Source organism: Meleagris gallopavo, chromosome 23, assembly GCF_000146605.3.
Source record: "Meleagris gallopavo isolate NT-WF06-2002-E0010 breed Aviagen turkey brand Nicholas breeding stock chromosome 23, Turkey_5.1, whole genome shotgun sequence".
Classification (NCBI taxonomy): Eukaryota; Metazoa; Chordata; class Aves; order Galliformes; family Phasianidae; genus Meleagris; species Meleagris gallopavo.
In genome coordinates this window covers 5,870,763-5,883,455 of record NC_015033.2, presented here as the reverse complement: position 1 = coordinate 5,883,455, position 12,693 = coordinate 5,870,763, and the positions used below count along the sequence as shown (strand labels likewise).

The following is a 12,693-nucleotide window of genomic DNA, read 5'->3' as shown; positions in this document are numbered from 1 at the left end:
CTGTGTGGCATTGGAACGTGTCTGGGGAGAGCAGGGCCAGGTCTGTGCCGAGTGGGGCATGGTGCTCGTGGGTACCCAGTGGGGTGCAATGGGCAGCTCCTGGGGCAGGTTTTGGGGTCAGGTGCTGTCCTGTAGATCTGAGCATGGTTGTGTTCAACTTTGGGACAACCCCTAGCTCCAAATACTGTGGACACAGAGCTGGAAGCCCATCCATGCCCTTCGTGCACCCTGTGTCTGCAGGGGCTCTGGGTTGGGCTGTGCCGTTTGTCTACCGCCAAACAATGCACGGAGCTGATGCTGGTGGGACCCTAAGGGGGGGAGCCCTGGCAGGCTGACAACCCCCGAGCCTGGAGGTGCTGGGGTGCCCCGAGAAGATGCGTCCCCCCCTCTTTGCTAAGCGGCTGCCGGGGCGGAGCGGGGCGGAGCTGCGTCTGTTCGCCCATCCATCCATCCATCCGGGCACCATGGCGGAGGAGCTGGCGGAGCGGCTGGGCCGACGGTTGGGGATGCGGGAAGGGGATGCGGAGCAGCAACAGCAGCAGCAGCAGGATGCGGAGCCCACCCCGGTGCCTCCTGGCAGCCCAGCGATGCGGGCGGTGGGCAGCGAAGGTTCGCCCGGGGGCGGCCGGAGGCTCTTCAGCCCCGCGGCGGAGTTCCGTGAGTTCTCCCGGCGGCAGCTCCGTGACATGGAGAGACTCTTCCGACAGTGAGTGTGGAGGGGAAACCCCCCCATGGGACCCCCAGGAGAGACCCTGGGGAGGGACCATCGGACAGAGGGTCCCCATTGCCCTGATCGCATCCCCTATGCTTTGGAAGCCCGCAGCCCCTGATGGGGAACTGGCGGGGGAAGGGGGGCGGTTATGGAAGCCCCCAGCCCCTTTGCAGGACCCGCCCAGCCCTCGGCTGACGGTGGGAGGGGTCCTTTGGACTCCTCTGCAGGGGAGATCTCTGGGGTTCCCCCACTTCCTTGCAGGGGGCTCCCCTCATCTTCTCATCCCTGGGACCCCCTCTTGGCTCCCTGTGGAAGGAATCCATGGGACACCCCCTTGGCTCACCACGATGCCCCCCCCATTTCTGCACAGGAGTTGAGTCTCAGGACACCCTCTCAGCTCCTTGCAGCATCCTCCCACCCTACAAACTCTTTCAGAAGGGTACCCCTGGATGCAACCCCCCCACAACCTTGCAGAGGGGACCCCAGGACCCTCAGAGTAGTCTGGAAAAGGGATACAGGACCCCCCAACCCCAGGACCTTCACCCTGGCCATGCACACAGCTTTGGGCTGCGGCAGTGGTGTTGTCACATCCTCAGTGCCGTCCCCACGTGTCCCCATGTGTGATGTTGCAAGCTTGGGTCAGTGAGCTCAGTCAGCCGGGGGGGGAGGTGAGCAGAAAGACGTGGAAACGTGCAGGGGGAAAGAGGCTGTAGAAGGAGGGGATCAGCCCCCCCTCAGCCCTATGCACTGTGCAGCATGTGGCCGTGGGTGCTGCGCCCGTGGGCAGATGGCAGCAGCACGGGGTCTGGTTGCAGAGCAGGACGTGCACGCCCGCACGCACCGCAGCGAGAGGAGCAGCATGGCAGCTGCAGGGCTGCAAGCAAAGGGGGGTCACCAAGGGGGGAAGCATGGGGATGGGGTGATGGTGTGGGGCTGAGCCTAGCCCCTGCCTCGCTGCATGCATGGTTTGTCCTCTCTCCTACCTTCCCCCGCTGCGTTAAAGGATTGCGACGCAGGAGAGCCCACCCCAGTGGATGCAGAGCTGCAGCCAGGGGCTCGCTTTGCAGCAGTGGAGCTCACAGCCATGTGATGCCAGCAGAAAGCACGAGGGCTCTGTGCTGGGGCACAGTGTGAGCTGCACCATGCTGCGGCTGCGGGGACAAATGAGTCACAGCCCTGCAGAGCTGCATGTCGCTTCCTGTAGGCTGAGCAAGGAGAAGTCGAAAGTGCATCCTATAGAGCCCAGCTCAGTCCTATAGGCACATAGGGTTCACCCCTTTGCTGCACGGAGCTGGTGGCACACTTGGCAGCAAGCTGCTGGGTACCCGTGCCAGAAACCACGCTCAATGGGCAGAGAGTGCTGAGGATGCTCCTGGGAACCATTAGTGGTTGCATAGAACCAGAAGTGGTTTGGCACAGCAGCCCAGCGCGACAGTGAGGATGTGCCCCGTGATGAGGATTTACCACCTCCCTGCAGGTATGACGCAGGGAAGGATGGCTTCATTGACCTGATGGAGCTGAAGCTGATGATGGAGAAGCTGGGAGCACCGCAGACCCACCTGGGCCTGAAAAACATGATCAAGGAGGTGGACGAGGACCTGGACAGCAAGCTGAGCTTCCGCGAGGTGAGCGCAGGGGTTGGGTTGTGGCTGTGTCCCTTGGTGAGGAGATGGATGGCACATCCCTGATGGTGATATCCCACCTCGTGCTGCAGTTCCTGCTGATTTTCCGCAAGGCAGCAGCAGGTGAGCTGCAGGAGGACAGCGGGCTGCACGCACTGGCACGGCTCTCCGAGATTGACGTCTCAACGGAGGGCGTGAAGGGAGCCAAGAGCTTCTTCGAGGCCAAGGTAAGTGTTGAGCAACCACTGGGCGTTGGGGACATGGCCAACGTGCCACCATACTGCACGCAATGGGGACAGGGCCAATGTGTCACCATCCCCAGGCACAGGCGGTCACCGAGGGCAGCCGCTTCGAGGAGGAGATCCGTGCAGAGCAGGAGGAGAAGAGGCGGCAGGCGGAGGAGATGAAGCAGCGCAAGGCAGCTTTCAAAGAGCTGCAGTCAGCATTTGCTCAATGACCACAGCACGTGGAAGGAGCCACGCCACGCCGTCACCATTCCCTGCGTGTCATCAAGCCCACGACTCGTGCCAAGCTGGTGGCAGCTGTCACTGTGCTTGGTGCCACGGAGCAGGCGGGTCCACCCATCCCACTGCACCCCAACGTTGGGTTGGAGGTGGCCTTGGCTCCCCTTGGGCTGCTGGCTTATTTTGGTGAAAGATGCCCATAAAGGCCACCAAGGGGAGAGAAGCTTTATTTTTTGTGTGTCTGTCTTCTAAGCACCCGAAGGGACGGCGTCTCAAATGCTGTCCCTCCAGGAGTGGTTGTGCCGATGACTGTGATGTCCCACGAAGGTGTTGTCTCAACAGCTGCTTCCATTCTGTTGTATGGATGTGTTGTTTGCCGTGTTGTTTTTTTTTTCTTTTTAAATCCCAAATAAATATTATATTTCCTAAGTGTTGCGCTTGCCCATGCCCAGGGTTGGGTGACAGAATGGGACCCCCACGTCCCCTCATGGCTGGGGACACGGTCAGGGCCACATCTGTGGGGTTGTACATGGGACAAGTGTATCCATTCCCAGGTGGGTCCCGATAAGAAATAGCACAAGGTGGGCACGCAGGCTGTGGGATTTGGCCACCTGTTAGCAGGGGGAAGGCCACATGCCCAAGGGCAGGAGGTGGCACAGCCAACATATAAGACGGTGGGCTCTTCGGTTCTGCCACACTGGAAGCCTACAACCATGCTGGGGGCCGTGTGTCTCGCCGTCCTGCTGGGCTACGGTGGGTGAGGGTGTGAGGAGGGGGTTGTCGGTGGGGCTGGGGGCCGTGCCCATGCTGATGTCCCCACGCTGGTGTCACACAGCCTATGGATGCGGGCAGCCGGCAGTGCCACCGCTGTTAGGCGCTCGCGTGGTGGGCGGTGAGGATGCCCGTGCTCACAGCTGGCCGTGGCAGGTAAGGGGGGACCGTGTGCCACCTGGGGTCCATCCCCACTGTTGGTGGCACGGGGATGGGTGGCCACCACCCATCGTGACTCCGTGCCGCCGTCCAGATCTCACTGCAGTACAGCCGCAACGGTGCCTGGAGTCACACCTGTGGAGGAACCCTCATTTCTCCCAGCTGGGTGCTGACAGCTGCACATTGCATCAGGTAGGGTTGGGGGGCATCCATGGGGGACAGAACCCCACACGTCTGCCCCCATGCTGATGGCCATCGACAGCTCCACCCTGACGTACCGCGTGGTGCTGGGAGAGCACGACCTGGCAGTGGAGGACGACGGTGCGGTGGTGGCTGAGGTGGAGAAGATCGTTGTGCATGAGAAGTGGAACTCCTTCCTCATCATGTAGGGCAGCAAAGGGGGAAGGGAGGGGGGTGTGCCAACCCAAGGTTGGGTGTGGGGATGGGTCTGGCAGTGGGCTGGTGTGGGGTTGGCAGTGTTCTACAGGGTTTGGTTGGTGATGCTCTACAGGATTTGGTTGGAGGCATTCTATTGGGTTTGGTTGACGGTTCTCTATGGGGTTTGGTTGGTGGTGTTCCACAGGGTTTGGTTGGAGGCACTCTAAGGGGTTTGGTTGGTGGTGCTCTACAGGGTTTGTTAAGTGACATTCTACATGGTTTAGTTGGTGATGCTCTACAGGGTTTAGTTGGAGGCACTATTTGGTTTGGTTGACATGCCTCTACAGGGTTTGGTTGATGGTACTCTACAGGGTTTGGTTGGAGGCACTCTATAGGGTTTGGTTGGTGGTGTTCCACAGGGTTTAGTTGGAGGCACTATTGGGTTTGGTTGACAGTTCTCTACAGGGTTTGGTTGGAGGCATTCTATTGGGTTTGGTTGACGGTTCTCTATGGGGTTTGGTTGGTGATCCTCTACAAGGTTTGGTTGGCGGCTCTCTACAGGGTTGGTTGGCGAGTCTCTACAGGGTTGGTTGGCTGTGATCTATGGGTTTTTGTCATTGCAGCAATGACATTGCATTGATCAAGTTGTCAGAGCCAGTGCAGGAGAGTGACACCATCCAGGCTGCCTGCCTGCCACCCAGTGAGCTGGAGCTGGAGAACGGCTACCCCTGCGAGATCACTGGCTGGGGACGCCTCTGGAGTAAGTGGGGTGACCACAGAGGGAACTGAATGGGGTCAGCACTGGATATGGGTGCAACTTGAGGCTGTCGTTGCAGCCAACGGGCCGCTGGCCGAGGTCTTGCAGCAGGCCCTGCTGCCCGTGGTGGACTACGCAACGTGCTCACAGAGAGACTGGTGGGGCAGCCTGGTGAGGACCTCCATGGTTTGTGCTGGTGGTGACGGCGTCGTCTCGGGATGCAACGTGAGTGAGGGGGCTGCTGGCCATCCCCAATGGCTGCGGTGAGGTTGGAAGAATGAAGATGGGGAGCTGTGGGGTGTATGGGTGTAACACGGCGCCCTGCCTGGGTAGGGGGATTCGGGCGGCCCCCTGAGCTGCCAACGGAATGGCCTGTGGGAGGTGCATGGCATCGTCAGCTTCGGCTCCTCCTGGGGCTGCAACACAGCCAAGAAACCAACAGTCTTCACAAGGGTGTCCGCCTACATCGACTGGATCAACGAGGTGAGAGCAGAGCTTAGGTGCGTGTTCTCCCCGTCCTTCTCCACGTGAAGGTCTGACCACGATCTCATCCTTTTGTCTTTGGCAGAAAATCAGTGAGAATTGAGGATGTGCAGAGCGGATCACGTATTGAGGTGTGCAATAAAGGGAAACAGCCAGCCTTGTGTGTCCCTGTGGTTATTTGAAGGGTGTAAGGGGGACACGTAGTGGAGCCAGGGCCCAGCCACTGGAGGGGGATGAGCCCCCATGGAGCTGAGTCTACACCTCTACACTCTGTATTTCTTTAATCTTTCCTACATTGGAAAGATTCTTTAATTTACAGCGTGCCAGCGATGTGGGATGCAATTAGGGTGAAGGACAGGCATTTGTGCTATTGACAAGACTGACAGAAACATTTACTACTCTGAGCATTAGAAAAACAGCAGTTGCATAAACATCATTTACTGACTAACTCGCAAATAACACGTTCCAAGGGGAAACAGCTAGCAGCCCGAGTGCATAATAACTGTATAGATTGTAAAACCTGGGATGTTCTTCCTAGTTTTACACCAACATCACCAAGTCCAACCCCAACCCACCCCCCCCGTCCCTCAGTGACACATCTACAGCCACTAAACATTAACACACGTCCTAACTTTCTGGTTTGATTGCCCAAAGATGGTTTTGGGGTGTGTTCTATAGCTCTAGGTACAGGGGACTGTGTACATCAAGGTCATGATGACTGCAACTAAGCTTTCCTAGAGCTAATGATATGTATACGCTGAAAAAGGACACGAGAGAGAGAACAGAAGACAGAGTACAAAGCAAAAGTTTTGTTTTTTTTTCCTTTTGGTTTTTGTTTCACTCAAACCGAAAAATCTCTTGTTGCAAAAATCATGTATTTGTATTGATTCCAGCAATTGATTCCAGTAATTGATTCCATTGACTCCTCCAATCCCCTGCAGTCACACCAGGAAGGAGAGCACAGCCACAGCACAGCTGGAGGCTCTCACTCCACAATGGGATCACTGGGCTGGCACTGGGGATTCCAACACACATCCCTTCCCCCTTCCTCTCACTGGGATAGAATCATAGGGGTTGGAAGGTACCTCTGGAGAGCATCAAGCCCAACATCCCTGCTAAAACACGTTCCCTACAAGGTGGGACAGGGCCAGTCCTCATCTTGGGGATGATCACCCCAACGACAGCACTCAGACTGCATTTCTCAGGAGAGACCCCTCCAAAGCCAGACAGCGGTCACCAGGAGCACCTGGTTCAAGTCACAGCAGGGACAGCTTTCATCCAGCCACAGGGAAGCAAACCTCACGTTGACTGGGACCTCAACACCCCCACATCATTTGCACAGGAAGAAGAATTTTTTACGTAGAAAGTTGAAACAGCCTGGGATCTGCTTGTACTTCCCCTTGGTGGATACGATGTCTGACACCTGGGAACAGAAGGTGCAGTGCATGCTCAGTATCACTCAGTATCAACTGCCTGCCTTCCCTGACAGATGGCACCTCTGATTATGGTCCTCATTGCTGTAACACTACAAAAATAAGGTTAAGAAAAAAGACATTTACCCGGAGCAACATGGTTAGCAGGTCTTCAGAACGGGCATAATGTTCCAGCACATCATCCAGGGTTTCCACATACCACGAGCCACTCACCTTGTCCCTCCAGGACACAAAACCTTCAGAGAAAGGAGAAAATTACTCTTGCAGTCAGTCTTGCTGTGTCTTCATCTCCCTGCACGCCACCTCCAACAGGTGGTTGCCCCTAACTTTAGTAGCAAACACTGACTACTGGTGGCACTATGCTGTGGCACAGCAGCTTGGTGGTGGCTTTCTCCAAAATCCAGTTGCAGAATTAGGATGTCTTGAGTACTGGCTATGAACCCTCAGCACCAACTGCTTCTGCAGATCATTTGCCTGCTGCAGTTATCTCACAGAATCACAGAATGGCCAGGGTTGGAAGGGACCTCAAGGATCATAAATCTCCAACCCCCTGCCACATGCAGAGCCACCAACCTCCACATTTCATATCAGATCAGGCTGCCCAGGAAAAGTATCTCACCTGGAAAAGTTGAATAGGACACCAAGATGTCACCAGGAGTGGGCAAACTGGCAACAGCATCTGGCTCATCCACACTCCCTGATGGAGCCTGGAAAGGAATCGCATCCGACTCTACGGAACCTCGGCAAGTTTCATCTTGGGGTGATTCACAACCCACCTCAAATCCCTGGTCCTTTTGTTCTGCAAAAAACAGCAGCAAGAACAGCTCTGGCTCTCATCTGACACACTCTGCAGCCATACATCCTCTATTTACAACTGTAGGGGAAAAAATCCTCCAACAAAACCACACTTTTCTGCTCTCTGACAGTGCTGCTAGAGTCAGAGCCACCAGGCTACCCACTAACCAAGCCCTTCCAACCAACCTCCCAACGTTCCTTCCAATCCAAGCCATTCTACAATTCTACCCTTGTTGCTAAACACAGAGAATAGGTGGAATGCTCCTGGATGTGGGGCATGGGATGCCACTACTGCCCTCCTCCCATCTCTCAGCCCCCACTCTGAACAGTGAATCCACCAGGTGCATGATGAAACCACCAGTGCTGCCCTCTTGCAAGATGCTCCTGAAACTCAACCCATGTTAGCAGTAAAAATACATGGTCGGGAATGCCAGAAAACACCTGGATAAAAGGGCAACAGACATGAAAGGAAGACGATGACAAAGCCTAACCGCGTCTCACCAGCCTGCTCACACCTAACAGCTTATTGGCAACACAAAGATTCACCTCCTCCACAGGCCTGGATGAAGAAGAGTTTGGGTTTTCCTCTCAAACTTGGGCACTGGGACCCATTGAAATAGTTCACAATCTTTTCAATTGGAATGGTTTTGCCATCTGTTCCGTAAATCCCTCCGGGAAACTGAATATGGCTTGTCTGGAAGAGGAAAATCCAAGAGCTGTTAACACAGAAGGAAAGGCAAGCTCAGAGGGAACTCATCTCTGCACAAGTGTTCCCTCTCCCCCATCACTGTCTAGCATAAAGTTTCCAGAACAAACCTCACTTCCTCATATCTGTGCAAATATGCAGCAGGGCGAAGGGGTTCCCAGCAGACAATACCCAGAAATCCAACCTTTCAATATAACCCAACTCCTATTCCACCTCCTCCAGCAATGGGATCCTTTATCCTCCAGGACAAGGGGCACATAACATACAACCCTTTTAGGAACAATTTATCTCCTCTCATCTAACTTCAAGTTCTATACGTTGTGATGATTAGTCTTAATCATGACTAACGACTCTCCAGGCGGAACCAGAGAATCAGGAAGCACTCGAGGACTACAGTATGAAGGTCAGCACCACCTCCTTCTGCTCTTTGCCCAGCACTCAGTTCTGATGTACAGATCCCACATTCAGAAGCTAACAACTTCTGACCAAAGTCCACCAACCTCTGGAAAGGCACTGCAGCAGAGAACCTCGTGTCTGCTTTCACCCAGATACAGGATCAGAACTCCTCATGATGTCAGAGGAGCACAAACCCACCTGGCAGCCATGGGAGAGGATGACCACGAGGCAGCAGTCCAGGGTGCTGTGGTCGAGCCGTGCCAGCTTCCGCAGCTCCAGATCAATTTCCTACACAAAAAAACATCATGTTTTAAACTGCATATTGGCCACAGATTACTGCCAAGCCCTGCCCTATCAGACCCAGCTGGATCCCTGCTGCTTTCTGTCTAGTAAAAGTGTGATAACAGACACCCCACATACAGACCACAAAACCCATTGGCACAGAGTAAGAAAGACTCACATACACCCCTATACGTCACATGCAGGAATCACAATTCAGCCTGAAGAGTAACCAAGTCTTCCTCCTGCCACCCTCACCTGAGCTTTGAGATTCCTCAAGGTCCGGACGTGGAAGCACAAGGACTTGAAACGTTTCTCCAGCTTCTCACAGTCTATGTCAGAGCCAGCCCGAGCTGACAGATCAGAATCTCTGCTGAAGTTGACATTGTTGAAGATCAGGCAGTGCCCACAAGGGTCTGCTCGCAGCTGGTACACCTGGCATGCACAAGAGAACTTGTCAGTCACAATTAAACACCCCCTAATTCAGAGCATTCACCAGCCAGTCCAATGCAACATGCTGTAAATGTGGAAGAGGAGTCTTTAAAGCAACTCCTTTCTCAGTTTTTTCACATCTCTAAGCGTAGGGATGGATAATAGTGTCTGTTCTCCATGCTCACATTATTAAAATGTGCAACCAGAGGAAAAAAATTCACAGGAAAATGGCCACTACTTTAGTCACAAGGTTAGGTTTTCAGGTTGTTTAGGCACATTCATCAAACCTCACTATGAGATCCCAGGCAGCGTGCTCTAGGAGCCAAGAAAACAGGCAGATCCATCTCCTGGGTAGTCAGATTCAGCATCAACTCCAACACATTAATTTTGGGAGGCCCCTCCAAACTCCAGCCATGTGAACACAGCCAAACTCCCTGCCCTGCCTCAGGTATGAGTTGTGCTGCCAGAAGGCAGCACACATTTCTGAATGCTCAATGCCTGCTTCAGTGTGAGCCTCTAAATCTGCTGCACATGTTTACTGTTGTTTTCCCTGCTTCTGTTTCCCAACACAGTGATTACAAAGTCAAAACACTGCTTTACAAACGACACATGACTTGGTGCCTGAGGAAATCACTAGCTGTCTTGCTGGAAACTGTGTAAGCACCATATTTAGCTCCATGTCACGTTACTTGCAGCACGGTTCGTGTGATCCCAAGGAGGAGGTGGCTAATGATTGACCCACTCGGAGCACACTGCCCTGGTTACAGCCACGTCAGCCTCAGCACGATTCCTCATGTCTCAGCACCAAGGACTGGCTGTCACAGCACTGCTTTCAGCTGCAGCAGCAGCTCTGGAGCTCTGTGCTGTGGGACTTCTTTAGTCCAGGTAGAAGTTCAAGCCATGCTAAGATCTTTTTTTGGACATTCTGTTCTTTGCATCGTGAAGGTGAACATTTAAATATCTTCAGCCTTTCTTTGCCTTTTCAATTCTTAAAGCACAAGCTCCTTACAAACAGAATTTCTGAGATGACTGGCAGCAAAGAATCCCAACACAACGACAAATAAACTGGAAAAGAAGAAAAGTATCTAGAATACTAACCAGTCTGTGGTCACTCTTGTCAACAGCTGAACCTAGAACACACAAAAGAGAAATGGAATTTAGCTCTCAGCGCTCAACAGTGAGATGTTATACCTGCTCTGCACAGAATTAACACCAACTTTGTCCTGTCCTCTGTCACACACGGGTGACACCCACCCCTTCCCACCCCACCACACACCAGAAGCAGCGTTTGGCTCTCATCTCTCAAACCACAAAGAGGAAGAGTGTCAGCAGTGAGAGCCTGGACCTCAAGCACATCCTCATCCCCCACCTGGGACACCATGCACTATTTAACTGGGGTCACCTCCCACCTAGCACGCATCTGAGCTGCTCTGCAATTCACAGAGACACCCAGCACAGTGCCAGGACAAACAAGGAACTGACCAACAAGCTGTCAGACCTCCCTCAGGGCTCCAGGACAATCCTTACCATGGGCTGGTGCTGGAGGCATCTGAAATCGCTGACTCTCAGCTTGGACTGGGATGGACAAGCGTTCTGCAGTGCTCACACCTGCAGTGGCACGGGAAAGTCATCTCTCTCCTTCTGCCCCTTCCAATTTCACATTAGAATTAAACACAGCTCTGGTTCCCCTTAAGGACCACAGCTTGCAGCTACACCACTGCAAGGGCAGAACAAAACCACGTTTGTTTTTCTCTTATCTGAGTTTAGTGAGGTGTCTCATGACAGCTGTATGAGCTGCATCAACAGATAAAGGGCAAAACAGGAGTAGCAAAGAGACAGTGAAGCCCGTTTTCAGCACAGTAGCACAAAGGCTGCATGTGAAAAGCAGAAGGAAGCTGCAAGAGCACAGCTAGAGCTTCAACACTTCTGCTACCAGAAAGCACAACATTCTCCCAACAAACTCATGCAGTCGCCACTACAACCTGTGCCAGAGGATAACAAAACCAGGACTTCACAGCCTGCTTTCTACAACAAGAAGGAATCCAGCTGCTATACCCCATCCTGCACTTCACCATGCAAAGAACCACGTTCTCACTACTTACTTTTGTCACGCCTTTCTCCGGGCAGCTCCAGCTGCACAGGCCTCAGGTCCACAGGTGGGGAGATGGGGCTTCCACACCCCTCATCCAGCATGTCAGCCAGGTCATCATGCCCAGTTTCCCTCAGGATGGAGAGGAATATTGGGAAGGCCTGCTTCCCGCGGGTCTCCAGGTCTATGACCAGCTGTCGTGCTTGTTCCCTTCGGGTGCCAGCACTCTGCAGAGGAGGGAAGGCAGGGACAAGGCTCAGTGATGCTTCCTGAGCCCTTCAGCTCTGCCACAGCCAACAGGAAACAAAAGGAGGGTATTGGAACCCCTAGTTCTGGGGGATGGGAGGACTAGGGGACACCCCCAACTTGACACCACAGGGATAAAAGACACTTTCTAAATCAGCTTGCCACCAGTATCATGGAGGGGGAACAAAGGGAAGGACAAGAAGGCATGATGCAAATGGCCAGTGGAGGAGATAGGGGTGCCCTGGGCCACGTCATGGGCATGGAAAGGACACAGAGGGCACCAGGGCTCTGTCACTGGGCTGAGGTGATGCAGGGACTCACAGGAAACTGTCAGCAGGCAATGGGGTCATGAGGACCCCTGGGGCTGAGAGGATGCTGGATCCCTCAGGGCTTGTTATCAGATTGTGTGAACACGGGTCTTTCCCAGGGCCTGCCATAGGGCTGGACGAGTAATGAGACACTCCGGGTCCTGCTACTGGGCAGGGGGGACGTGAGAATCACAGAATGGCCAGGGTTGGTAGGGACCTCAAGGATCATGAAGCTCCAACCCCCTGCCACATGCAGGGCCACCAACCTCCATGTTTAATACCAGCCCAGGCTGCCCAGGGCCCCATCCAACCTGGCCTTGAACACCTCCAGGATGGACGAGGCATCCACAGCCTCTCTGGGCAGCTGTTCCAGCACTTCACCACTCTCACAGTAAAGAACTTCCCCCTGACATCCAAACTAAATCTTCTCTCCCTCAACTTAAAACCATTTCCCCTTGTCCTGCTGTTATCTACCCTTTCAAAGAGTTGACTCCCCTCTTCTTTATAGGCTCCCCTTAGGTCCTGAAAGGCTGCACTGAGGTCACCCCACAGCCTTCTTTTCTCCAGGCTGAACAAGCCCAACTCCCTCAGCCTGTCTTCCTAGGGGAGGTGCTCCAGTCCCCTGCTCATCTTTGTGGCTCCTCTGGACCCTCTCCAACAGCT

General features: G+C 54.1%; 3 protein-coding genes across 3 annotated transcripts; 2 read left to right on the top strand and 1 right to left on the bottom strand.

The window, feature by feature from the left end:
- Nucleotides 1-352: 352 nt before the first annotated feature.
- EFHD2 (EF-hand domain family member D2) lies at nt 353-3,239 on the top strand. The gene is made up of 4 exons (XM_010722943.3): nt 353-706; nt 2,190-2,337; nt 2,427-2,561; nt 2,657-3,239. Exons 1-4 carry the CDS (start codon nt 375-377, stop codon nt 2,789-2,791), a joined length of 750 nt encoding a protein of 249 aa, XP_010721245.1. The 5' UTR covers nt 353-374; the 3' UTR covers nt 2,792-3,239.
- Nucleotides 3,240-3,450: 211 nt separating this feature from the next.
- CTRC (chymotrypsin C) lies at nt 3,451-5,532 on the top strand. Its single transcript, XM_003212294.2, has 8 exons — nt 3,451-3,551; nt 3,634-3,725; nt 3,823-3,920; nt 3,991-4,113; nt 4,730-4,866; nt 4,943-5,088; nt 5,197-5,346; nt 5,432-5,532. Exons 1-8 carry the CDS (start codon nt 3,512-3,514, stop codon nt 5,447-5,449), a joined length of 804 nt encoding a protein of 267 aa, XP_003212342.2. The 5' UTR covers nt 3,451-3,511; the 3' UTR covers nt 5,450-5,532.
- A 636-nt stretch (nt 5,533-6,168) lies between these two features.
- On the bottom strand, nt 6,169-12,072 carry CASP9 (caspase 9). Its single transcript, XM_010723032.2, has 10 exons — nt 12,044-12,072; nt 11,490-11,752; nt 10,915-10,995; nt 10,486-10,517; nt 9,214-9,390; nt 8,875-8,964; nt 8,121-8,268; nt 7,399-7,578; nt 6,906-7,015; nt 6,169-6,769 (listed from the first exon to the last, which is right to left on the bottom strand). Exons 1-10 carry the CDS (start codon nt 12,070-12,072, stop codon nt 6,677-6,679), a joined length of 1,203 nt encoding a protein of 400 aa, XP_010721334.2. The 3' UTR covers nt 6,169-6,676.
- Nucleotides 12,073-12,693: the final 621 nt, after the last annotated feature.

Coding starts and splice junctions, on each gene's coding strand:
- EFHD2 (XM_010722943.3), top strand. CDS start 375: ATGCGTCCCCCCCTCTTTGCTAAGCGGCTGCCGGGGCGGAGCGGGGCG. Junction 707..2,189: donor ATGGAGAGACTCTTCCGACA/GTGAGTGTGGAG, acceptor ACCTCCCTGCAG/GTATGACGCAGGGAAGGATG. Junction 2,338..2,426: donor GCAAGCTGAGCTTCCGCGAG/GTGAGCGCAGGG, acceptor CTCGTGCTGCAG/TTCCTGCTGATTTTCCGCAA.
- CTRC (XM_003212294.2), top strand. CDS start 3,512: ATGCTGGGGGCCGTGTGTCTCGCCGTCCTGCTGGGCTACG. Junction 3,921..3,990: donor ACAGCTGCACATTGCATCAG/GTAGGGTTGGGG, acceptor GGCCATCGACAG/CTCCACCCTGACGTACCGCG. Junction 4,867..4,942: donor TGGCTGGGGACGCCTCTGGA/GTAAGTGGGGTG, acceptor CTGTCGTTGCAG/CCAACGGGCCGCTGGCCGAG.
- CASP9 (XM_010723032.2), bottom strand. CDS start 12,072: ATGACCCCATTGCCTGCTGACAGTTTCCT. Junction 10,996..11,489: donor CGGAGAAAGGCGTGACAAAA/GTAAGTAGTGAG, acceptor GTGCCACTGCAG/GTGTGAGCACTGCAGAACGC. Junction 7,579..8,120: donor CATCCAGGCCTGTGGAGGAG/GTGAATCTTTGT, acceptor TGTTTTTTGCAG/AACAAAAGGACCAGGGATTT.